At 32.9% G+C, this 27889-nt stretch overlaps 1 protein-coding gene across 3 annotated transcripts in view; it reads left to right on the top strand.

The window, feature by feature from the left end:
- LOC148939610 (uncharacterized) overlaps positions 1-27889 on the top strand; it is a 101734-nt gene that overhangs the window by 54712 nt on the left and 19133 nt on the right. For all 3 annotated transcript variants that reach the window (XM_089106771.1, XM_089106772.1, XM_089106773.1), the window contains 3 exons: positions 11677-11787; positions 16937-17124; positions 21715-21913. In XM_089106771.1, the coding sequence (XP_088962897.1) occupies positions 11677-11787; positions 16937-17124; positions 21715-21913 (498 nt within the window). The remainder of the gene's footprint in view (positions 1-11676; positions 11788-16936; positions 17125-21714; positions 21914-27889) is intronic.

The raw sequence follows: 27889 nt of genomic DNA on the forward strand, positions 1-27889 counted from the left end.
AATTATTTTCTAACTTCACGCTGTCTAAATACCTTACCCCACCCCCTAATATGCAAAAATATAGCCCGAATTATTTAAGTCCAATGCATTCTGTCATCCGTCACTTGTCTTTGTGGCTATGAAACTGGTTTTCTCAGATCTTACATTCAGATAAAGAACTTGAGTGTGTTATGAATAGTTAACAAGTAGGCCTATGGTACTCTCTTAACGCCACTGTTAGAAAGCGCTCCGTGTCGCTGATGAGCTTTCAAAAATAAATAGAAATAATAATAAATATTGAATATTTGCGTAATCCTGAAAAAAGCGCACATGTCTAAAATTGGTGTTATGTGCAAATTTCTTTTCAAAGGAATACTCTCCAAAGCGTATTTTTGACGTAACACCTTAATAGGGTATTCTTTTCTTAGACCACACTGCCGTTCTATGACGAACAAATAAATTCCCCGATTTGAAGATTTATTAGTTCGTCATAGAACGGCGGTGTGGTCTGAGTAAAGAATATCCTATTAAGGTGTTACGTCGAAAATACGGTTGGTTGTCGGCGACCAACCAGGTGAACAGCTATAAACTCAACATTTCGTTTGCAATTAGAAGACATGGAAGGCTTTTCCACCTTCTTTGGGAATTTGTTTTACCTTTTGGGCAAAATTAAAGAAGGAAATTTAAACCAAGACTTTGAATGAACTTTGTCAGTGATTTCTCTCTGAAAATAATCTAGTGAATAATTCGGAAGTTCATTATTTTGTGAATGTCCCGAAAAGCTATTTATTTTGTTGTGTATAAATATGCTAGTTTCAAATATACTATTTTAGTAATTCTACTTATGACGGTCGCTTTATATGTGATCGAAATGCGTGGACTTTTGTACTTTTTTTTCACTGTCTGAATAAATGGATTTATCCCCGTTTGAAAATTTATTTAATCTCCAAGGCTTTGTAAATTTTTCACTCCAAGCAAGCCCTCTGTCAGGGGATCTCATAAATAGCTCGATCGGTTTCACGATATTTATATCTATTCAGAATTTTCATATAGTTTTTTTTTTGTAATGGCAAATCTTTCCAGCTAAAAAAAAGGTCCCCGTGTATGTCGTTGCTTCAATACCATACAAGCTCCTCTCAAAACGTTGAACTACGAAGTATATTTCGAGTGAATTCGTTTTATTTAAATAAAACGTAAGTAGTAAACACATTTAAATACGAAACTCAATATAATTGCTGTGCACTTCAACAAAGAAAGGACTAAGACATCTAAAAAAAAAAAAAAAAAAAAAAAAAAAGAGGCTTAAAGTTACATAGATTAGTGCGTGTAAAGTAACATATAAAATTATTAATACATTTAAAAACAAAACTCACTTTAAAAACAAAAATTTTGTCCCGTGCTTTGGAAAAGAACGAAAAAAAAACTAGCGGAAAAACAAACGCCTTTATAATTAAAGGGGTCCTCGACTTTCAAAAATCATTTAGACTAGAGGGCACGGGACGGAACTGTGGCAAGCGTTGTGGGGACTGTGCCAAGTGTGGCGGAATTGTGCAGCACACATGATGCTCTGAGATCACTGTATATAAATAATATAACAGTAAGATCACGGCCCAGTGATTTTTGGCTACTGCATTCTCAGCGTGTACAAACAGCTCCTCCAACTTAATCTGCCGTCAGCGGTCCAGTGTATATTACCCTGGAACGCGTATTTTGGCAGAAACTTTCTCAAAATGTCTTTGAAACCAACTCGAGACTTTGAGACCTACTTGAAATTTCTAAAAACATCTAATATTAATTTTGCATGACTAATTACCGATTTTTATATATGTATTGGAATAAACTAACTGAAAATTAGATTCTTTAAAATTTACCGGAGCACTTGCATCTCGGTCCGGCTTTGAATAATGGTTGAGCTAGGAAATGATCATACTGTATTATATTTATATACAGTGCCTGAGATGTACACCAGGGACGTACGCAGGGGGGGCCTCCGGGCCCGGGCCTCCCCCCGAAATCTCACGATTTTTTTCATTTTCCCATAATTTTCTGATTTTTCTCACAGAATAATGGGTTTGAAAGATTTGGCCCTCCCCCCGAAACAAATTCCTGCGTACGTGCCTGATGTACACCATAGGGCGGAAAGTAGATGACCCCTCGAAAGCTGAACACCTTTGAATGTCTAAAGGAAAATCTGAAAGCAGGTAGCATATACAGAGAGAAAGGAGTAAACAAATGAAACATTCCGTCTAAGCTACGTAATTTACACTCATTATGTGAGGTGAGTTACAAGCATATCAAAAATGTATTAAAAAGACGTGAAAACGTTTAGAGTAAAAATGTGATAGTGTAGAGACATTTGAATTGTTACTTAACTTTTATGCTCTGTTCTCTTCAACTAGTAGATTTTATTGGTTTCTAATATTTACTAATTTTTTTAAGCCCCCCAATTCTTGTGCATATGCCCATATACGATGTAGAAACAGTATTGACTCCAACATTTTTTAAAAATTAATTGTGTAAATGCACATGTTTTTGAACAGCTTTTAATTATTTTTGTCAACATATCAGCCAAACTCCAGTATTAAGGGGACAAATACTAAATTTTTTTACAAAGCTGGGGAAACTGTATTGGCATTCTTTTTACCGAAGTCCATTTTTATTTTGAGCCGGATGGTAAAGATCAAAACGGTAGGAAAAGTTTTCAAAAAAGCAAGGTGGAAAAAATCTTCATGTGAAAACGTTATCATCTTTCAAATTGGTTAACTGAAGAAGTTTTCAGGACGTTAAAAAACGTTTTAGTGTTCTTTCTTCCGATGTCTATCTTTTATTAGAAACCGAAAGGTAAAGGCCAAATCGATGGGAAAATGTTCGAAATGAAACAAGACACAAAAAATTCCAATCTAAATACTTTATTCCCTTTTAAATTGGCTAATTAAAAAAATTTACAGGGGGTCGAAAAGGCGCATTGGTGTTTTTTTTTTTTTTAGAAGTTTATGTTTTTATGGTAAAAGTTAAATATAAATATATATATATATATATATATATATATATATATATATATATATATATATATATATATATATATATATATATATAACATAAATAAACATTGAATATAAACAATTTAAATGGGCTAATTTAAAAAATTTACAGGGGGTAAAACGGTATATTTTTTTTTTTTTTTTTTTTTTTTTTTTTTTTTTTTTTGCAGAAGTTTGTTTTTATGTTAAAGTCAAATATAAACATTAAATATAAACAAATTCACTGGAGTAATTGATTAATAGACTTTACCAATCGATTAAGTTTCTTAACATCCACTTTAAAAAAAAGACCTGTAACCTCTTGTGAGAATTTTGAACGTTATATCCTCACTTGAACTTTGTCAATTGAAGGAACATGACTGATAGAATTGATATATCAATTAATAGACTTAAAGTCAAATAGAATTTATGCAATCGATTCATAGGTTTCGCCTATGGATTTAGTTCCTAAACAATCAACTGTAGAAAAATAACAATAATCTTTTTAAATTATGAAAATGATATCCTCATTTGAACTTGGTCAATTGAAAGAATATGACTGATGGAACTGATATGTTGATTCACAGAATTTACCAAATGATTCAGTATAAAACATAATATAAAACATAGACTATGTATAAAACATAGTATAAAATTATGTTTTCAGTATAAAACTATGTTTTCAGTAAAAACATAGTTTATATGGTTTATATAGTTTGTATTTTCGGTCCTTTTTCTCCGTATTGCACAGATAGGGCGAGTTTCCAAGATTTATTAGATTTATTTGTAGACGTTTACTGATTTTTAGTATCATGTAAAGCATTTAATTTAATTATTTATACATCATACATATCACCAAAAACCATAAAACTTCATGACAAACTAATTATTTAAATAAACAAGTTTTTTACATTCAGTTTTGCTCCATATCCTTTTGATCATGGAGGGTCTTCATTGCCAAGTGGTTTAGCCAAACTTTCAACTAGTTTTTTTTTACTTGTATACATTAGTATTCTCGGCTTTGTCGTTTGGGTCCATCATTTATTTACTGCAGTCAGGTATACCTGACGTGCTGAATAACATGTTAACTTTATATTCATGGGCGAGATCAGTAACATGGTATTTATTATAGCAACGACTATTTGTGTTACCCCTAGTTTAACAATGAATTTTTGTGTTAACCCTGGTTGTATAAATGATTTATCCCACGAAGCATATAAAATCACTGAAATAGAAGCGCATCCAGGATTTTTGTTCGGGGGGGGGGGGGTACATAAGAAACATCAAAAACGCATACAAAATTTGTTTATGTCCTTTTCGTTGCGTTTTTACGAGTCAAACAAACATTTCGGGGGGGGGGGGTCAAACCGGGTACCCCCCCCCCCTGGATACGGCCTTGCACTTAAAAGCAGTACAGTATGTGCGGTTGCAACAATTACTAATAATGAGCAAAATATAAGAAACGCTCGTTACCCGACGAATATTGACAAACTGACATACCAATTGCTGCAGTATATAACGTGTTTCTAATATTTGGTCATTTGTCCCCGTATCCTAAAGATGGGGGGGGGGGTCCGATTCCTAGATTTACAAGATTCTTTGAATATATTTACCGGTTTTTAGTGTCATATAAAGCGCTTAATTTAAATTGATAATACACTATCATATATGTCACCAGAAAACCATAAAATTTCATGACAAATTGATTATTTAAATAGAACAAGTTTTTTACATTCAGTTTAGGCTCCATTTTCTCTAAAAGAAAAATTCTGAGTAAATGATATCCTTTTAAGCACGGAGTGCCCTCAATATCAACTGGTTTCGCCAAACTTTCAACTGATTTTTTGAACTCGTATGACAACTGACTAGCCGAATAACAAGGTAGCATTATGTTCATGGATGAAATCAGTAACATGGTTGTAATTCTAACAATGAATTTTTGTTGAATTGGTTGTCTAAATGATTTCTCCACGATGTAGATAAAATGGTTTAAAAACAGTAATGCATGTGTTGTCACTAGGATTAACAACAATGAACCAAACATATCGCATACTTTCCTTGTTATTTTAAAAATTGCGCTAGCTCTCGTCTCCATTAGGTCAATATTTAATCTTTTTTCATGAAGTATTTCTTTAAGCTGCCTAAACACAATACTTATCAATATTGAAATCCCTGTAAATGGTAATGTTGCTATAGAATCAGTTACTTGCCCAGCGATGTACAGTCGCCAATGTGTTGGGCTTATATCATGGTGTTTTTTATATAGTCGGTCATTCTGTTGGGATCCTATGAAGTTTCTTACTATGAAATATATTAAAAATGTTATAAAGTTAACCATTACGACGATTACGGAAAAATAGGAAATACGTCTTTTACCAACAATTTCTAGTTCAGATTGTAAGGTCTCCACTTGACGTATCAATGATTTAAAATTTCGATGGTGCCTTACTGAAATTATATAAGGTACAGTTAATACAGCTATTGTGTTAGCGAAGTCAATATAAACATTGATATTCCATGAAATCGTATCTTTGTCCTCTGATAACATTTCGGGTACCCGCTCTTTTATATAGTACGCACATAAACAGGTGACTATTGTTAAATATAGGAATTTGCACATGTTCCATAGATGGTATCTCCATGATTTACTGTAAGGGTAAAACAGAAAAAGAAACATACACAGAAAAATGCCAAGCCACATTTTGTCCACACTGTTTTTCAAAAGGCTCTGATGTACAAAATTACTGAGGAAAATCCGTGTTCTTATTAGGATTTTAGGGTATATTTTGAAACATGGAGAAATATTAAGTCACGCTTTGAATACAGCATTCTTCAAGTACACTTCTTTGTATTAGAGGTATTGTAGCAATTTCTAATGCCATAGGATAATACTAGGTCATATTTTGAACACAATAATCTCTAATATATCTTTGTGTTTATAGTAATGAATACAGTTCCTTATATCTTAGAATTTGTTGTTCAACTCAGTAAAACACGGAAGGCAAATTTTGGGATCACTACTCTCCAGTATGCTTCTCTCTACCAGGATTCCAAACTGAATTCCTAACAATGTTAAGATCTTGGGTTAATTGCTAATGATATTACGATCTTTTCACCTATTGTTCAACACAGTAGAAATACTAGGTCATCTTTTGAACACAAAAACATCCTATATACCTTTGGTTTGAGTAGTGAAACTAATTCCCTATTAGTGTCTTCAAATTTGTTGTTCAGCACATCCAAACACAACGCTTTTTGAACACAATATTTTTTGAAGCTCTGTTAGAAGTGCTGAAAGTAAATCCTTTGTGTGCTGTATTCTGTTATATAATACTGAAAACGGTCATTCGCAAGGCCACATTTTTAACACAGTATTCTTCAGCAGTGTTCATTTAAGAATAATGGTATTATCTCCATATTAGTATATTGGCATATATTGTTTAACACAGTCAACTACGAGGCCACATTTTGAACACTATTCTCCTATCTACTTTTCTGGAGTATCAAAAATAACTCTTAGTATCTCGGAATGTATTTTTTTCAACGCAGAAAAACACGAGAGCAGATTTAGAAAACAATATTCTTCAGTATTCTTTGCTCCACTGAAACTGTGATAGAGAGCTTTGAGAAACAGTGGAAGTAATTACTAATGATATTAGTAGTTATAAATTTATTACTTAGTCTTTGCAAATGCAAAGGCAATTGATATGTAACCTAATATTATAATGCACTTGTTTGACAATTTGATTTCTTGATAACCTAGTTGTTCCTATATTGCTTAGCAATTTAGGGTTTGGCTTCTCTTGATTAATGCATGATGTTTGTATGGGCTTGTTTGTTCCATTTGGTTTGTTTTGTTATGGCCTTGAGACTTAGTGACTTGTTATCATTTCTTTTTATCTCCGTTAGTTTGTAAATACAAGATAGGAAGATGCCAATGAAAAAGTTAGCTTGGACATTTGTACTGGATTGGATGGGGGAGATCAAAGAGTCAAATTTATTTTGAGAGCGAGGAAATCCTACCCTGAAAAAAAACCCGGTTTCTGATAAATATTAAATCTTCGCAAGATAGTAGCCGTCCCTTGATTTCCTTGTCTGTAGGCTACAGATGCAGGTAGATCACCAGAATTTTAATGTACGTTTTCTCTTTAGTTCTTCTTTTTTCCTTGATCTTTCATCCTTTGGTTCTTAAAGCCAATGGTATAGATTGTGTATTGACTTTCATAGTCAATTTGGACTGATCCAATTTCTCTTCAGTTGATTGTTTACAGTAGTAACACTTACGAGAAAGGGCCCTAGACGTATTCCCACCAATTGAGCAGCCATAAAGAAAGGAAAATAATAATGAAAAGAAGAAATTTTGGAGTATTTTACCTATATTCCTAGTACAGACAGAATGCATGATGTAGAATATCAAATGGTATTTATTTTGTTTGTTTATTTTAATTTTTTGTGGGGAGAGCTGTTGTCAGAGTGGATAAGATAAAGGTTAAAAAAATTATTTGAAAATATTAAATTAGTGGCAACATATCAAAATTCCTTTGTTTCGTTAAAAAAAAAAAAATTCTTTTAAAATGTTGGTAATAATTGGCGTGAGTCGTTTCTTACTTTCAGTTCGTTACAACAAACTGTTGGATTCTACACCATATATTCTACATGTTTTGTTGAATATTGGTAGAATTTCCGTAATCCCTTCTTTTCTTCATTCTTTTTATTTGTCTTGTTTCCCTTTGGCTGCTTAATTCTACATGTAGGGAGAATATTCTATTGTGTAGGGGAAGGGGATATGCTGGACCCTGAAGAGGCGTTTCTGTTTTGTCATATTTGAGAAATATGCTTGCATTACAGGGTCGCACATTTCCCTTGCCCCCTCGTCTGTGCATGTAGATCTCTGATTTTTTTTCATGTTTAGTTTTTTCCCCGTTAGCTGCCAATTTTTTTTCTGCTGGAAAAATAATGTCAAGCTGGAAAATAATTTCTACGTTTTTGCGTATACTTTAGAAAGTTTTAGATATTAGAATTATTAGGGCGGCCCCCTTGCCCCTCTTGTCTCTGTAAATGCAGGTAGATTCTTGAAATTTCTCATTAAATTTAAACTTTGGCGTTATAACCTTTTTTTTCAACAGGGAAGACTAAAAAAAGACCTTTCTTGTCCCGCTTTAAAGGAATCTAACTTTTTTCCATGCATTTTTTAGTTTTTAAATATTTTAGTTTAGAAGTTTTATTTGCTCAGCAGAGTTTTATCTTCAAGTTTGTCTCTCTTGAATATATATATATATATATATATATATATATATATATATATATATATATATATATATATATATATATATATATATATACTACCCTACGGGGTACTACATATATATATATATATGTAATACCTCGGCACGCGGCAGGCTTCTGTATATGGATTCTCATTGTCGCTTGTCTTCTAACCGGAGTTGTTTGATTACTCAAGCAAGTCCGATTTCTAACAACGATTTCTACTAAGCCTCAAACTTATGGTTTTCTTTTTAATGGTTTTTGAATTCTTGTAAACCCTTGTCAAAATATATACAAATATTTTTGGTAATGGCCAGTTTTTTCCTCTCAGCAATTTAATGTCTTTTCAAAGATATTATTTGATTATTCAAGCAAGTCCGATTTCTAACAGACGATTTCTACTTAGCTTCAAGCTTTTGGTTTTCATTTTTCTAACCGTGTGTGTCTTTGCTCTTCATTTTCATTTTTGACTCGCTGAGATTCTCGGTGTCGCTTTTAACGGCGTGTGTCTGTGCCCTTCATTTTCATTTTTGACTTGCTCAGATTCTTGCTGTCGCTTGTCGTCTAACCGCGTGTGTCTTTGCTCTTCATTTTCTTTTTCGACTCGCTCAGATTCTTGGTGTCGCTTGTCGTCTAACCGCGTGTGTCTTGACGCTTCATTTTTATTTTTGACTCGCTCAGATTCTTGGTGTTGCTTGTCTTCTAACCACATTTGTCTTTCTTCGTCATTTTGGATTTTGATTACTTCAGATAATTTAGCAATGTCCTTTGCTTTAGCTGCCCGTAATGGTCTTGTCTCATTTGACGGTCCAGGTTGTTTTTCACTCATTGTGAATTTAATTTATTCAGGCTGTTCTCTCGGTCTTTTCAGCTTTGATAGTTCAGGTGATTCCAAAGAATCATCATTTGTAATAAATGCAAATTTTCGTTTTTTGGGTCTACCTAAAGGCGTTATATAGCTGGTTACGTTCAAACTTATAGGCCTTATTCACGTATCGAGTCGTTTTTATAAAAAAAAAAGAAAGCAATTTCAAAATGGGCAGGTATTTTACTAGTTTGAGTTAAAACATTAAAATTATTGCTCAGACACCATAAATATTTTTGGTTTTTACATAATAACTTAAGCGACTCTGAACTGAACTTAAAAAAATGTTTAACTTTTTTTTTCATGTCTTAAATACTTTCCGTTTGTAATGTTGTAAATGTCATAGATATAAAAACGATACATTCACTCTTTTTTTTGTGGGGGGGGGAATTTTATAATTCATCAACATTTTGTTTTTGAATTGCTGTAACGGTTTTTGAATTGCTGTAATCACTTGTAAAAATATATGCAAATATTTTTGGAATTACCAGTTTTTCGCTCTTTAAGTAATTTAATATAAACTTCTCCATGCATGAAATTCTTCAATTTTTCCACATAAGTGTGACAATGTGATTACAGTACTGATGTATATAAAAATGACTTCAAAATTGTCAGGTATTTTACTAGTTTGAATTGAAACGCTAAAACTATTGCCCTGACATGATAAATATTTTTGCAGTTTACATAATAAATTTGGCGATTCTGAACTTAACTTAAAATAATTTTCAACTTTTTTTTCATGTCTTAAATACTTTCCATTTGTAATGATGTATGCGTCATAGATATAAAAACGGTACATTCGCTCATGTGGTGGGGGGGGGGAGGGATAATGATATAATTCATCAAACGTTTGGTTTTCTTTTTTAAAGTTTTTGAATTGTTGTAATCCCTTGGTAAATATATACAAATATTTTTGCAATTACATGTTTTTTGCTCTTTCCGCAATTTAATGCCTTTTCATGCTGGGCCTGTTCAAAGATATTTGATTATTACAGCAAGTCCGATTTTTAACAGCGATTTCTACTAAGCTTCAAGCTTTTGGTTTTTTTTAAGGTTTTGGAATTGTTGTTATCCCTTGTCAAAATATATATAAATATTTTGTAATTATCAGGTTTTTGCTCTTTAAGTAATTTAATGTACTTCTCCATACATGAGAATTTTCAATTTTTTTACATAAGTGTGACAAGTGTGACAACATCATTGCAATACTGATGTATATAAAAATGACGTCACCCACATAAATAGTTTTTTTTTCCAAAATTAAGGCTCTTATTTATATATATATATATATATATATATATATATATATATATATATATATATATATATATATATATATATATATATATATATATATATATATACATATATCTATCTTTATAAATGAGCAATAATTGTGTATTTAATTATGTATGTATGTATTTTTTCTCGAAAATGGCTTCATATTTTTTCGGAAAAACTGGCATCCTGGTATGTTCTGGCCTAAAAAAACGATTTAGATAAGTCAGAAGCTTGAGAAAATTCGTTAAGAGCCTTAATTTTGACCAGTGAAAAAAAAATGCTTAAAAAAGTGAACCTACTTGGCTTCGACTTCAGTTTGGCTTCTCACTTTAAATAAATCAAATCTTAATGTCATGGTTGAAATTATAAGACATTATTACATTATATGTATATATGACGTAATGCATTTGTGCATCTGTATTGGAGTGCATCTGGAAGTAATGAATTCTCGAATAGTGATAACAATCAATCTGTCTTGGCCCTCTTTACGTTACCTTTATTCAAAAGTATTTAAACCCCTGCATATTGACATTATATGTTACATTATTACATATATGACATTAAAGCAGCGAAATTTTAATATCGGTCTGTAAGTTGCCTGCTGTGTTCCTACAGTTGCCTTACCCCAGCATACTTTTTCTTAATTATGGTGCAAAAAGTCTCTAACAAATTGCTTTTAACACCACCAATGCATTTTTTTTTTTCAGCGTTTATTTCCATCATGTACCCATAAAGACAAAGATTAAACCCAGCTTCCTCTCCACTCGGTGGTCTCAATATGCTCCTAATCGAAATTTAAGTCAAAATATTTCCTAGCATTTTTCCTTATTTACGACGCTTACACTAACTTTATCGTTTTCCTATCAAATCCAATAAACATTTTATTTAAATAATAATACAATTATAATTTTATTTAAATAAATTATTGTTATTAAAAAAATTATGTGTTATTTAAATAATTATGAGAATTAGATAATTATCATAATTATATGAATAAATAAGTATGATAATTAAAATAAGTGTGTTACTGTTTGAAATTATTTACGTAATAACACAATTATAATTTTAAATAATAACAAAAATATCTTTTTCTTTCTCTGTATCATTTGATTTTTATTTGTTGAAAAAAAGAACACTAAGATGTTTAGTCATACCTTATTTTTCTGTACCCTCTCCAAACCCACCATAGATGCTTTAATTTTTCATAATTTTATTTTGTAATATTTAGACTCTCTAATTATTTATTAATCCTTTTGCATTGATTAGGCTCGAGGACCTGTTTCTTCAGCATCAAGCAAAAACTCTAGCTTTTCGAGCAGTGGAAGTGGTAAGGGTCCTACACGATTGGCAAGACTGCCCTTCCTCAGTGGTGGCAAGGTAAGTAATTCACCTTTTAAGAGTCGTCTAGAACCACCTTATGTTTATTATATATATATATATATATATATATATATATATATATATATATATATATATATATATATATATATATATATATATATATAAACCAAATACTTCGGGAATTTTTCAAGCTCTCTTGTTTTCTCTCTAATTTCTTCCTGTTTTCTAATATGTTTTTCTTTGTTCTAAAATAAATTCTTGAAATTTACGTATTTCTTCCCTCTCTTCCTCCCGCGCCCCTCCCTTGAATTTGATAAGCTTATATACTCAATCCAACCTTGTGATTTATGTATGTTTTTTCTTCTCTTTTTTCTTTTTCTATCTTTTCTATTTTTTCTTTTTCTGTATTTTCCTATTCTGTATTTTTTTGTTTGCTTTAAATCTCTAGGTACGTCCCCGTCTTTCATCTTGTATACTGATATTTTTTTATGAAAGCAAATATCCCCTAAAAAATATCCATTTTCGTCTCTCCATTGTTTTTCTTTACCACCTTATATCCTGTCTTTACTTCCTTTCCAATTTTTTTTTTATTACTATTCTTAATCATAGATATACAATCAGTTAAATACGATTATTTCCTTTTCATTCTATTTACTAAATAAAAAAGTAATTTATCTTTAACTAATTAATTGTATGACTGATCACAGTCATGCATTGAGCTTGATTAAGCTACACTGATTATTAATTATGATAATTCATCATTTTTATTTCAGTTGTTCAAATAGTCTGTTTTTTATAAATGATCTTTGGTTCAATGAGACCAAGACTGATGACTTTCCTATAATTCAGTGGTAAAAAGTGTGCTTTGATCTCATTATTTTATGCCTGTGATATGTTTTATTAAGCGCGTTATTCCGCCAATCGCGTTATTTTTTTTTAGGAAATGTAGTTTCTGGAAAAACAACTTTCTCCGCTTTTTAAAAATCTAATGGGTTCTTTTATGAGAAACTTTAAGCCGTAAGCCAGTAAAAAGAACGGAAACTTAAATTCTACCTGATTGGCTCTGCTGTGGGAAATTTTAAGCCAGTTAATGAGCAATAAGTTTCCAAGTCGTGTTTTTTTTAACTTCAAATACTCCCTCTATTTCTTGGTGTCTGGTCTCTGAAGAAAGAAGTGAAATTTGTCAAACTTTCAAGCCTAAAAAAGGAATAAAAATAGGAATTTTAAAACCCTTCCCGTGTCCTAATCCTGTTTGTTCCTGGAAATTAGGTTTACTAAACACTGTAAATTTCTAATTCCATGACATGTTGCTATTATGCACTTTTATCTTCTTTTTAGTGGTAAAAACCTCCCGTTTTTAAAAAAAAGGTTTTAAAAAAAAACCTCCCGAAAAAGAAGTTTTTAAATATAAACCATATTAAAATTAATATCATAATAAATAAAAAATCCACTATAACTCAAAACGGCCAGAAATTACTATTGAACAGTAAATGAAACCCAAAACGAACAGAAATTACATAAACAATCATAGCAAAAAAAACTAATATAGATGAATAAATAAATCTTAAAGCGAGTGCAGCGGAAATTGAATATGCAAATCAAGCTTAAAATGAGGAGAAATATTTTGCTATTGAAGCATAAATGAAACCTAAAACGAAGAGAAATTAAATAAACAATCATAACAAACAAACATACAATAGGTACTAATATAAATGAGATAAATCTTAAAACAAGTGAAACTTAAATTGAATATGCAAAACCAGCTTGAAACAAACAAAAATCTCTACAAAGAAGAGTTTGGGCTTTTTCTCCTTCTTTCACTGTAAAAGTCTAAAACCTACTGCCAGTACTGCGGCACTGGCCAGTACTACGGCATTACCCGTCGTACTGGAAGCTCGGCTATATTACTCCAATCCAAAAGAAGGGAGGCCTGAATGATTTTACTGGAGTACGGCCAATCACCTTTATCCCAGTTTTCTCAAAAAATGTACAAGGGTTTCTTAGCTAATTGGTTAAAGGCAGAGATTCTTGCACTTATTGAGTTTCAATAGTTTGGAAACCTGAAGGAGACATCTACTTCACACTACCTTGTTAGTCTTCTTGACACCATTCTGAAAAATCTTGAAAACCCTATACTTGGTTGAATCTTTCATTAATTGATGTCCAGAAAGTGTTTGACCTAATTGACCACAATACCCTTGTAAATACACTGCTGACGGAGTTTCAAGTTAGTCCTTTCTTGTTAAAATTGTTGCCTCCTCTTTAACCAATCGTTCTCAAGTGCTTAAATATAAAAATGTTTATTCCGATCCCCTTTGTGTCTTGTGGGGTGCCCCAAGGAACTCTGACGGGTCCCATTTTATTCCTTATAATGGTTAATAGCATCATGACTGACCACACAGAGCGATGGAAGTATATGGACGATCTGTCTGCACTTGAGGTTTGTCGACGAAATATTAAAAGCTAAATTATGACATTACTTGATGATGTAACACGTGAGGCTTCTTTGTCGATGCTGAAAGTTAACGGTAATATATCGTCAGTTATGACAGTTAATTTTTTTAAATTACCCCCTTTCACAAACCCTATTCCTCCCAAAATCTCTATCACATGCATTAAACTACTTGGGGTGGCAATTACTGCTGACTTGAAGTGGGATGCCCATGTTCAAAACATCCTCAAACAAGCTTCCCCTTCGCTTTCCCTTCTTAAACTTTCTTGCCTCCCTAAGGATGTTATCCAACTTTATTGTTCTTTTATTCGGCCAATACTGGAGTTTCCTTGTCCAGTGTGGCATTTCGGTCTTTCTTCAGAGCATATTTATAAGATTGAAAATGTACAAAACGAGCACTTAGAATCATCAATGTTGAAGGGAAGGTTCCAGATTATTATTTACTAGGTAATTTCAAGCTCACCCCGTTAGCCGAGAGAAGGAACCTCCTGTGCCTTCCTTTCGGTACCAAGTCCCTGTCTGTTCCCCGATTACGTTTCATCATCCCCGAATCCTACCATCCCGCCCGCAATAGACCGTCCCGTATAAAGTCTCAAAATGTCTCCTAATTGACTCCCGTCCCTGCTAAACTTGAATGATATCGCAAGAGCTTTGTTCCAAGTTTTGCTGAGTCGTATAATACCCAGGAAAAATAGTCATTAATTTTATTGTTATCTACTTATTTTGTCTTTTTGTGTTCTAACTAAGTTTCGACTCATCTTTTTTTATGTATTTTGTTTTATGTTTGACGTGAAGGTCGATGGATTTTGTTTGACGTAAAGGTCAAATTCTTTCGATATGATCTGTATATTTACTAGTGCTATTTGTGGTTTAAAATTCAAATTCGGCGACCCTGCTGTGAATGAAATTTTAAATTGAATTCCGTTCTATTCAGACTTCTTAAAGTCCAAACCGGCGGGGCTGATCTTCGTCTCATGGCCCTCCGGCCAGTAAGTGCAATGGGGGATGGGAGCCAATTCTGAACTGGTAGAGAGTGCGTTATTCGCTAGATGGCATGGATCGCAAACGTAGTAAAAATCTGTTCTGTTTTCTCAGAAAAAAAACAGGACAGAACAGAACAGGTAGAAAAAAAACAGGACAGAACAGAACAGAACAGGTAGAAAAAAAAACAGGACAGAACAGAACAGAACAGGTAGAAAAAAAAACTGGACAGAACAGAACAGGTAGAAAAAAAAACAGGACAGAACAGAACAGAACAGGTAGAAAAAAAACAGGACAGAACAGAACAGAACAGGTAGAAAAAAAAACAGGACAGAACAGAACAGAACAGGTAGAAAAAAAAACAGGACAGAACAGAACAGGTAGAAAAAAAAACAGAACAGAACAGGTATAAAAAAAAACAGAACAGAACAGAACAGGTAGAAAATAAAAAACAGAAACATTGCCGACTCGCTAATGCAAAGACTACTTGACGAACTTCTTCTTAGCTTAGCCTACCTTCTAAATTGAGCATATTATGATGAAATCTACCATAGGATAATGATAATAAGAAGACTCAGAGGGTGCATTTCCCTTCTTTTGGGAGTATTGGGTTACCTTGATATTTTTGACAAACAAGGGACCATAAAAAGATAGGCAAGTGAAAATTAAATCACTGGAGGTGAAATGTGACAATATAAAAAGAAAACATCGTATTTGCTTTTATTTGAGTTTTAGTTTAGTAATTAGTTCTCAGCTGTGTCCTCGGCAGACTTTTTTTTGGTAAATTTGTCGTTGACAGCATAATTTAGATAGGAGGAAAGAGTATACGTCACTTTCATAGAATGTCTTTTTATGCTGTATCGTAATTTAATAATCGCTTCGTGGGAAATTACATTTTGTACCCTTTAAGGGCTTAAAGGGTTCAAAACAGCCAATAGTGTCCAAAATCAAAAAAAATTGTTTCTGAAAACTGACTACGAAGGAAAAATTGCCATTTTTAGTGGATTCAGGAATGGTAATTATATTTTCAGTAGTCTTAATAGTAAAATATTAGTATAAACACAAATTTGCAGCAATTTTATAAAGTAAGTAACACTGGGTTTATTTATAAATAAAGTATACATCTTCGATTCCCTGGAACAAACTTGTACGGAAGAAAACCCTCCTAATAAATCAATAAACCAAAAAACAAAATTAAAAAAGAGAGAGAAAAAAACGACAAAGAAAAAAATTATAATTAGAGCTCAACTTACCAGACCCGAAAACCACCGAACCTCCAAACAACACCCAACTAAATTATAATATATATAATCATAATCATATTCAGCTGCAACTAAACCCTTCTCAAAAGAGACCCAGAAACTCGTCAAAATGGCATAAAATTTGCTGCGATGTAATAGAATTTCAACTAGCCACTTTGTTTAGAAACATATTTTTAAACTGTTGGTTACTATGGACTGTTTGGGACCCTATTAAGAGCTCAAACTTAATCTACCCCAGGAGCGATTATTGAATTATGGAAGAGCATAAAAAAGACATGAAAAGACATTCACTTTGATCCTACCTAAAATATGTTGTCAACTACAATTATGCCCTTTTGTCTCAAGTTAAAAGTTATGTTCTTGGATAATTATTACGATTGCCAAAAATAACTTCATTGAAATATCCTAATATCTGGATTAAAGGGGCCTTCCAACTAATCTAACCAATCAAGGTTTGATTCACCTAACTTGACTTTTTACCTTTTGCAAGTCGAAGCCTGGAAATATTGTAACAGGTGTGAAATCATTCCTTCCTTCCAACCGCCAACCGCCAAAGCCATCTGAAGAGGAACAAAAGAAAAAGAAAGAGGAAGAATTAAGAGCCAAAGAACAGAAAGAATTAGAAGTAAAACGAAAAAAAGAAGAAGAAATTCGAAGGAGAGCAGAAGAAAATAAAAGGTGTGTAGTATCTTTGAAATCTTTCAATCTATTATTTTTTCAAATTTATTCAAGTTATATATATATATATATATATATATATATATATATATATATATATATATATATATATATATATATATATATATATATATATATATATATATATATATCCTCCTGAATAGGTTTCCTTCGTCCGATTTCAATGAAATTTGAAACTCTTCGACGAAAAAAAAATCGTAGAATATATATCTGGGTCATGTATCTTTTCACGGACTTAGGGGGAGTGAGGGAGATGTACAACCAGTTGGACAATGGGTCTCAGCTTGGTGTTTTTGTATGGTATTTTAATATAAAAAAGAGCAAAACTAGTTATCGGAGAAAAAGAGTAAAACACTGTCTAGCTTCTTTGCCAATGTGAAAAAGCAAAGAAAAAGTTGACACTTGAAGCAGTAGACTTTCGTTCGCATTGGACAACCTGGGTAGCGATAGCGAGCACTATTCTTCAGGATATCGAAAAAATTTCGGGAGATGTTATCTGATCCCGAGCGCTCCAGCTACGAAGGCAAGAGGACAAAGCTTTCTTCTTTTCGCGGAGGCTTCCCCCTCCATTTTCATGTCTTCGTTTTCAATGTCAGACTGAAAAAGGTCGGCTGAAACTGCCCTAGCTTTCTCAATGGCTAGTTACTCCTAGACGTGGAACCGGAAGTAAAGGAGTTTCTCGTAGGAACGGCAAAGTTTGATTCAGTCTTTGGTATAGAACCATCAGGCATTAGATAGGGTTAGATCAATGAAATTGTGAAAAACCGTAAGGTCCACTTTTTGGTCTGGGCGTCAAACCGGTAGTAGCTGGTCATTCTGCGGAATAAATCTACAGCCCCATGTGGTGGTTGTAGTCGCATACAATCCTGGGGCATTGGACGACAATGCATTTCTCCTGTTTTTTATCATACCTCCTTACATTCTCCTCAGGCAGTTTGGCAACACTGTTTGAGGCTAGAAAAGGGCTTTTTTGTCATACCCTTGGGTCTGAGCAATTATCTGTCTTCTCGAACGAAACTAATAGACGTTTCTCTACCTAGTCCTTTCAGCTCTCCGTCTGATTTCACCGGAGCTCCTTCTAGACGATTCTTCATCAACGTGCCTGCTGCTTTGATTTTTAGAGCGTCAAGGTTTTCGAGAATTTTCATCGAAGTAAAAAAAAAAAAACGTCAAAAAAGAGGCTTGTCCCTTCTTTGGTGCCTTTACTTAGATGCCGTGCGGCAGCACTTCCTAATCCCTTCACTTGAAGGTCTTCCGAGAACGTGGTCTTCCCTTGGTAAATGATAGCCAGATGTCATACACCAAGCCAGATGAACCAGCCAGCACGAAGTTCTTCAAACCCAAAGGATTAATTTATTTGGGACGTAGTGCTTCATTCAACATCGTCCGAAAAATGGGATCATCTGCTCGTCGATGCTCAGGAGCTCTCCTCTTTCGAGGGACGTGCACATTCTACGAACTTCTTCCAAAAGTGGTCTGACTTCCCATAGTCGGTCAGCAGCTCTGGCGCCTTGGTCGTATTCATCTTCCACAATTTGCTCCGGAGTTTGAAGTACCTGTCTTGATTTATGTTCTTAGCAATGATTGGGACTTCGAATATTTTGCTCCAGAACATTCTGATCTTCGGGTATTTCAGATTACCCATCAGAATAGTTGTATGGAAAATTATCTTAAGTTCCGATTTCGTCGCAGAAAGTGGTTTTTCTTACGTTTTCTGGTAGTGATGATTCATTGCTAAAGACATTTGTTCAAAGAAATGGTCTGAGAAGTATGTCAGAAAATATTTGTGATCGCTGATTTTCGTCAATCAGTTCAAATCCAAAATTCGCACCAGTAAACTGTTCTGAGGGCTTCCATTTGTGCAAAGGGCGACGTGCGTTTTTTGGATCTGGGTGAAAATGGGTCCTCAACATTGAAAGTGGAATATCATCCTCTTCGTCATCGAGCACAGAATCAAAATTATCCAGATCAAAAGTGTCGAGTGATCTAGGCTCTTCTTCCTCTTTGGATGAGGATTCGCAGTTGTTGGTACGAAGATGGCCGTCATCATTGAAAGGCTTCCATTTGTCACCTTCATCGTCGCTATCCTCCAGGTCCAAATCCCTTAGGTCGCTGTCATCTAGCAAACAGATCGCCTGATCCAAAGTGACTGAAAAGAGGAATTATAATGTTTAGAAGCCATGGCGATCAAAAACAACAAGAATTTAGCGAAACGGAAGGATATATTATTACTTTTTAATACTAAATTCAAAGAAATTCAATTTATTGCACAATATTGCTTCTAGATATTATTTTCATTCTGGGACGAAATAAAAATATAGTTATTAATGATTCAGTTCATGATTTGCCCCACGCATGTTTATTCCGGATTAACAAAATGGTATAGAGCAGCATCTTTGCTATATATTCTGGAACCACATGACTTCACTTTCAAATTTAGCGGGCGATCCATCAAATTCTGAAGCAGTGAAGACGAAATCTCCAGGTACGGAATCTGTCAGTGAAGAAAGAGCTATACAGTTGCCAGCGACTCTTGCTCCTGGTGAACTATTTCGAAGAGCTCCCGAGAGACGTTTTCCAGGGAACTCGAGCGACATGGAAAAAATATAGTAAGGAGAAGGAATAATTCTATTGAGTGTCAAAGGTTCTGTTAATTTTATTTAGGTAGCGTTACTTCTGCTTTATTATCTTTATGATAAGCATAAGTCGTTCAACATCGCTACAATGCAAATTGCGCTGATTTATCGTATAAGATGAGCCTTATAGGGACTCATCGCCAGTTTCTTCTCCTTACTATATTTTTCCATGCCGAGCGAGGCGTGTTTTGGCTTGTTTTAGAAATTGCTTGCGCTTTTTCCACAGTGAACATCTGGCAACACTGCTCAGTAGTTTAGGTTATCTGTACTAATATAAAGCTGAGACCCAATGTCCATAGACCCAAGCCTTCACCTATATGGCAGGTCAATTAATCGGTTCGGGTTTTTAAAACACAGAAATGTAAAAGAAACTTATTTTAGATTGCCTGATTTATTTCGCGTTTCTATGTCAATTCTTATGTCAAAACTTATTTTAATTTTCTTACCTTTGACATTTTTTCTGCTTCTTTCTATCACTTTTACTTTTTCCATTACTAGTATATGGTAGGTAAGCCATTGTTAGTGCCTACTAAAAAAAAAAAAAAAAAAAAAAAAAATCACAGGTGGTATTCAAGTTGCGCTCTTTCAGAATATGCCGTCTTAGAGCTTGCGTAGGCAACTTTTTTTTAGCTGGTTTTTTACTTTTTAGCTGGTTTCTTAGCTACAGACTTTTTAGATCCCACTTTCTTGGCTGGAGCTTTCTTGACTGATGGTGCCTTATTGGGTGTCGATTTCTTTGCTGGTATCGCTAATTTGGCAACAGGTGTACCTCTTATTTGCCTTCTACCGTTTCTTTGCAATGGCTTCTGAACCTTACGAAAATCACTTTGAACTTCACAATTAGTAGTATTATCATAGCAATTAAAGACACTTTATGGGAAAGGGGAATAACACAGAAGACGATTCTCACAATTTTTGTCATATTTTTGTATACTTTTCTCGTACTCTGTTCAGACAAACATGGCAAAAATCAGCAAATCTCCACAAATGTTCTATTACCATATCAACAAACGTTCTATTACCATAAATCTCCACAAACGTTATATTACCATAACCTATCACCATATTAATCCAATAGAAAGACAACGTTTAGAAAGTCCACGGGTTTTATCCCGAAAACTTCGCAAAATTCTCAAAGTAATATAAGAGAAAATCAAGGAAGACGAATTAACTAATAGTACATAAACAGGACTGCATTTGGCAAATATAACAACAGAAAAATAAAAGCCTTTAATCTCATTCTACAGAGCTTTTGTGGTAATGGTAGTGGTAGTGATTGACCCACTTTGTGCTGATTGACCCACTACCATAACTTTTGAAGAACTATATTGCATGTTCTCCTCTCATTTTCTTCCATTTTTCTTATTTTCCATTTTACTTGATTGCAAATTCCGGGCTAAAATACCTCCTTTGTCAAAAATTAAGCAAGAAAAACAGGTTTTACTTTTAATAAAGCAGTGAATAAATAACAACAAAATAAACACGTAATTAAAAAAAAATCCGAATATTTCGGCCCCACATCCGGGACCCTCTGTCAACGAAAACAAGAAGAGAAAAACAAAAAAAAATGTTCTTTTAAAAAAAAAATCACATACATCGAAATACAACAAAACTAAACACACGAAGAGATAGAGAAAAAAACAAAAGAAAAGAAAAGAAATGTAAATAAATAAGTAGGAATCAAACTTTTAATTAAGTGTTTATTTTGTTGTTATTTATTCACTGCTTTATTAAAAATTAAAACCCGTTTTTCTTGCGTAATTTTTTGTAAATGGAAAAGCAGTGTGGTCTAAGAAATTATTGATCTCCTTTGTCATTAATATATTCATCGTCAGTAATTTTTATTTGTCATTAATATATTGTTATTGTCATTAGTATATTCATCACCGTAATTTTTTGTTGACATTGAAATCTTATTGTTGTTCTCGAACAGAAAACGAGAACAAAAGATGAAAGAAGTGATGATGAGACGAGAACTGATGAAGCAGGATGAAAAAGTTCAAAAATTTATGGCACAACAAAAACAGAAAGCAGCAGAATTAGAACAGAAAAACGCTGAAGCAATCAGAAAGCAGAAAGAGTTGGAAGAAAAGAGAAACTTAGAAGAGAAAATGAAATCGCAGAAAACCAAGGTACATAACCATTTTATATTGTAGAATAATAATATAGTTGAGCTCTTTAGAAGTTGAGTCGATTAAGTCTACTTTCCAACTATCTTACAACTTAACAGTAGAAAGCTATCTTATACTCGTGTCCCTCACCCCTGCTGCCATCTACAATTTAGTCTAACTCTGTCAGCACACCAAATATGGGCATAGAGTCCCTAGGGAGAACACGTGGTTAATGGGGATCAATGACCTCTTTTTCCAAGGTCTATTTGCTGATGTTGTTGTTGGCCAAGTGCACGCTCGAGGCGAATGTCAAGGTGTCCAGGAATAGGAAACAGTTAGATCACGTGTGACAGATGATGTCATGGTTGATTGATTTGACACGAAAGGGGAATTAATTTGTTGTTTCTAAGAGGAATTATTGATTCACGAAAGGGGAATTAATTTATTGTTTCCAAGGAGAGTTGTCTCCGGGACGAAGTTTATTGATATCTTTGGAGTTTGACCAGGAGAATTGCTTCCGGAATTATTGTTTCACGAAAGAGGAATTAATTTATTATTTCCAAGGAGAATTGTCTCCAGGACGAAGTTTATTAATATCTTTGGAGTTCGACCAGGAGACTTATTTCCGGAATTATTTATTAAATACAAGTGACATAAGTTATTGTTTCAAAGGAGAATTGTCTCCGGGACGAAGTTTATTAATATCTTTGGAGTTCGACCTGGAGAATTGTTTCCGGGTGAATGTTTTGATCTTAGCGATGAAGAGATTAACGCGTGAAAGGGTTTCCCAGTAATTTCAAATGTGACAGCGCAGAGATGCCAAAAAACAAAAGGAACACGCAGAAATTGCGTTTAGGGGTTATTTGGGCGAAACCGTTTTAGATATTTTAGGGAATTATTTCGGCGAAACAGTTAGAGACATTTTAAAAGATGATTTTAGAAGATGTTTTAGAAGAGGTTTTGAGTGTGGTCGTTATAATATTACAAGTTCCATTTGAACAGTGTCGTGAGGTCCCATACCCAACCCCAAAAGGCCCCGATCCCCCCACCCCGACCCTAAACTAAACTAGAACTCTAACAAAAACTCTAAGCTAAGACTCTAAGCTAAAACTCGAAACTCTTAACTAAAACTTAACCAAACTATAACTTTAAGTAAAACTCTAAGCTATGACTCCAAGCTAAAACTCTAAATTCTTAACTGTAACTAAACTAAACTTTAACTCTAACTAAAACTCTAAGCTAAGACTATATTTTAAAACTCTAAACTCTTAACTAAAACTAAATTAAACTAGAACTCTAAATAAAACTAAGCTAAGACTCTAAGCTAAAAACTGTAAACTCTTAACTAAAACTAAACTAAACTACAACTCTAATTAAAACTCTAAGTCTAAGCTAAAACTCTAAACTTAAACTAAACTAAACTAGAACTTCAACAAAAACACTAAACTAAGACTCTAAGCTAAAAACAATAAATTTTTAAGTAAAAATGAAATACAAAAAAACTCTCATCCATGTATATAAGATGAAACTATAACATCTTAAGTAAAACTAAACTTTAACAAAAACTCTAATCTATTAATCAATGTTAAAGCTCTAAAAACTTAACTATAACTAAACTAAACTTAACTTCAACTTTAACAAAAACTCTAAGCTATGACTCTAAGCTAAAATTCTAAACTATTAACTAAAATTAAGCTAAACTAGAACTCTAACAAAACTCTAATATAAGACTCTAAGCTAAAACTCTAAAATCTTAAATAAAACTAAACTAAACTAGAACTCTAACTAAAACTCTAAGTCTAATCTAAAACTTTAAACTAAACTAGAACTTCAACAAAAAACTCTAAACTAAGACTCTAATCTAAAAACTCTAAACTCTTAACTAAAACTAAACTAAACTAAGCTAGAATTCTAACAAAAACTCTAATCTAAGACTCTAAGCTAAAAATCTACACTCTTAACTAAAACTAAACTAAACTAGAAATCTAACAAAAACTCTAAGCTAAGACTCCAAGCTAAAACTCTAAACTCTTAACTAAAACTAAACTAAACTAGAAATCTAATTAAAACTACAAGTCTAAGCTAAACCTTTAAACTAAACTAGAACTTCAACAAAAAACTCTAAACTAAGACTCTAATCTAAAAACTCTAAACTCAACTAAAACTAAACTAAACTAGAACTCTAACAAAAACTCTAAGCTAAGACTCTAAGCTAAAATTCTAAGCTCTTAACTAAAACTAAACTAAAACTCTAAGCTAAGTCTCTAAGGTAAAACACCAAACTCTTAACTATAACTAAACTAAGCTAGAACTCTAACAAAAACTCTAAGCTAAAACTCTAACCTAAAACTCTAAACTCTTAACTATTACTAAACTAAACTAGAACTCTAACACAAACTATAAGCTTAGACTTTAAGCTAAAACTATAAACTCTTAACTAGAAGTAAAGTAAACTAGAACTCTAACAGAAACTCCAAGCTAAGACTCTAAGCTAAAAACTCGAGACTCTTAACTATAACTAAACTAAACTAGAACTCTAGCACAAACTATAAGCTGAGACTCTAAGTAAAACTCTAAACTCTTAACTAAAACTAAACTGAACTAGAACTCTAACTAAAACTCTAAGCTATGACTCTAAGTTAAAACTCTAAACTCTTAACTATAACTTTACTAAACTATAACTTTAACTAAAACTCTAATCTATGACTCTAAGCTAAAACTCTAAATTCTGAACTATAACTAAACTAAACTAGAACTCTAACTAAAAATCTAATCTAAGACTCTAAGATAAAACACTAAACTCTTAACTAATACTAAACTAAACTAGAACTCTAACAAACACTCTATGGTAAGGCTCTAAGCTAAAACTCGAAACTCTTAACTAAAACTTAACTAAACTACAACTTTAAGTAAAACTCTAAGCTATGACTCTAAGCTAAAACTCTAAATTCATAACTGTAACTAAACTAAACTTCAACTCTAACTAGAACTCGAAGATAAGACTCTATGGTAAAACTAAACTATTAACTAAAACTAAACTAAACTAGAACTCTAACTAAAACTCTAAGCTAAGACTCTAAGCTAAAAACTCTAAACTCTTAACTAAAACTAAACTAAACTAGAACTCTAACAAAAACTTAGAGTTTTTCTAGTTTAGAAAACTTTCTAGTTTAGAGTTTTTAGCTTAGAGTCTTAGCTTAGAGTTTTACTTAGAGTTTTAGTTTAGTTTTAGTTAAGAGTTTAGAAGTTTTGTCTTAGAGTATTAGCTTAGAGTTTTTGTTGTAGTTCTAGTTTAGTTTAGAGTTAAGAGTTCTACGTTAGAGTCTTAGCTTAGAGTTTCAAATAGTGTTGTAGTGTCGTTAAGTTAGATTTAATTGTTTTGAGTTTTAGCTTGTAATCTTAGATTAGAGTTTTAGTTAGAGTTCTAGCTTAGTTTAGTTATAGTTAAGAGTTTAGAGTTTTACCTTAAAGTCTTAGCTTAGAGTTTTATTTATAGTTCTAGATTACTTTAGTTTTAGTTAAGAGTTTTAAGTTTTACCTTAAAGTCTTATATTAGAGTTTTAGTTAGGGTTGAAGTTTCGTTTAGTTTAGTTATAGTTAAGAGTTTATAGTTTTAGCTTCTTAGCTTAGAGTTTTCAATTAGAGTTATTGTCTAGTTTAGTTTTAGTTAAGTGTTAGAGCTTAGAGGTTTAACCTAGAATCTTAGCTTAGAGATTTAGTTAGAGTTGAAGTTTAGTCTAAACTAGCATAACCACAAAACTACACAATATTGCATAGAAATACCAAAACCATATGTTAAATTTGGTTAGGTTCGTTTAGAGGTTAGTTTTCTTCACGTTTATGTTAGGTTAGATTAGGTTAGTTTATCATGAGTGCTCACGATAATCTAGACTAATCTAACTGGTACAAAGTCGACAGAGAGGGATTTTCAAGTGAGTATGGATATGCTAGGTTAGGCTTGGGGGGATTTTCTAGCGCATATGGTTAGGTTTTGTTAGACTAGATTAAGTTAGGTAAGATTATATTAAGTCAGGTTAGGTAAGTTAGGCTAGGTTAGGTAAGTTAGGTTAGGTTAGGTAGTAAAAATCTCTCCATGTTTGAGCTAGGTTAGGTTTGGCTAGATTAAGTTATGATAGGTTAGGTTAAGTTAGGTTAGCCTACGTACGCGCGCACGTAGGCTAACCTAACTTAACCTAACCTAACATAACTTAATCTAGCCTAACCTAACCTAACTTAAACATGGAGAGATGTTTACTAACTAACCTAACCTAACTTAGCTAACCTAACCTGACTTAACCTAATCTAATCTAGTCTAACCTAACCTAACCATACTCGCTGGAAAATCCCCCCAAGCCTAACCTAACCATACTCGCCGGAAAATCCCCCCATGTCGACTTTGTACCAGTTGGATTAGGTTAGCTTTTCATGAGCGCTCATAATAAGCTAACCTAACTTAAACGTGGAGAAACCTAACCTCTAACCTAACCTAATCTAACCTATGGTTTTGGTATTTCTATGCAATATTGTGTAATTTTGTGGTTATGCTAGTTTAGACTAAACTTCAACTCTAACTAAATCTCTAAGCTAAGATTCTAGGCTAAACCTCTAAGCTATAACTCTTAACTAAAACTAAAATAAACAATAACTCTAACTAAAACTATAAGCTAAGACTCTAAGCTAAAAATCTAAACTCGTAAATATAACTAAACTAACCTGAAATATAACAATAAAAAACCATCGAGTATAAGACTTTAAGTTGAAACTTAAGACTCTCTGCTAGAACTAAACTAAACTAAAACTCTAAATAAAAATCTATGCCCTTACTCTAATTTAGATATTTAGACTATGAATTGACACTAAAATACAGTTGCCCCCAATCACATTTACTACAAGTATACATTTCTTTTGTGCGTCCCATATTAGAGTACGCTTGTCCTGTGTGGCACCCTGGCCTCTCTAATGAAGCAACGCAAAAAATTGAAAATGTCCAAAAGAGAGCTCTAAGAATTATTTTTAAAGAGGGCAAGATACCCTATCTGTATTTGTTAAATATTTCAAACCTAGAGACCCTCGAGAGACGAAGAAATAATTTGTGCCTCCGTTTTGGTAAGTTGGCACTTTTGAACCCCCGTACTGCGAACCTTTTCCCTGAATACCATGTACCTGATATAAATCGTCCTCCACGAACTGTGTCCCAGCCTATCCCCACCTTATCTCCCATTCTTTGTACTACCTTGCGGTATAAGAAATCTTTTATCCCTTTTTTTACTGATTTAATAAATAGTGGTTAATTTGTGCATAAATTTTGTCGTTTCTCTTATATAATAAAAGAAACAGCTCGGTTTTCTCTATACTCTTTTTTGTTCCCTATCCCCTTTTTATGTTGTTTTTTAAATATTTGTTAATGTGTATATTATTTATTTTTTTTCAGTTTTATTAGTTTTTATATTATTAACTAGTTGCCATTTTGAAGTTTTTTATTATAAGTGACAAAGGAATCATACAGCATTCCGATATTTGATTATTCATTTATTTTATTTTAATTTTTTTTTTTTTTTTAATTGGTTGCCAATCTGTAAATTGTTGTGCTTTTGTTATGATTTTCTTGCTTGTTTGTTTTTTTATGGACTTCGAAATTCTAATTCGGCCCTTCAGGGCTTGTGATAGTAATTTCTCGAAATAAATATCTTATCTCATCTAAACTAAGCTAGAACTCTAACTAAAACTCTAAGCTAAGACTCCAAGCTAAAACTCTAAACCCTTAACTATAACTAAACTAAACTTCAACTCTAAGTAAAACTCTAAGCTAAGACTCTAATGTAGAACTCTAAACTCTTAACTAAACTAAACTAGAACTACAGCAAAAACTCTGAGCTAAGACTATAAGATATAACTCTAAACTCTTAACTAAAACTAAACTAAACTAGAACTCTAAGTAAAACTCTAAGCTAAGACTCTAAGCTAAAAACTCTAAATTCTTAACTATGACTGAACTTC

This window comes from Artemia sp. Qi Xiang Cuo, chromosome 21 (genome assembly GCF_049724085.1).
Source record: "Artemia sp. Qi Xiang Cuo chromosome 21, ASM4972408v1, whole genome shotgun sequence".
Classification (NCBI taxonomy): Eukaryota; Metazoa; Arthropoda; class Branchiopoda; order Anostraca; family Artemiidae; genus Artemia; species Artemia sp. Qi Xiang Cuo.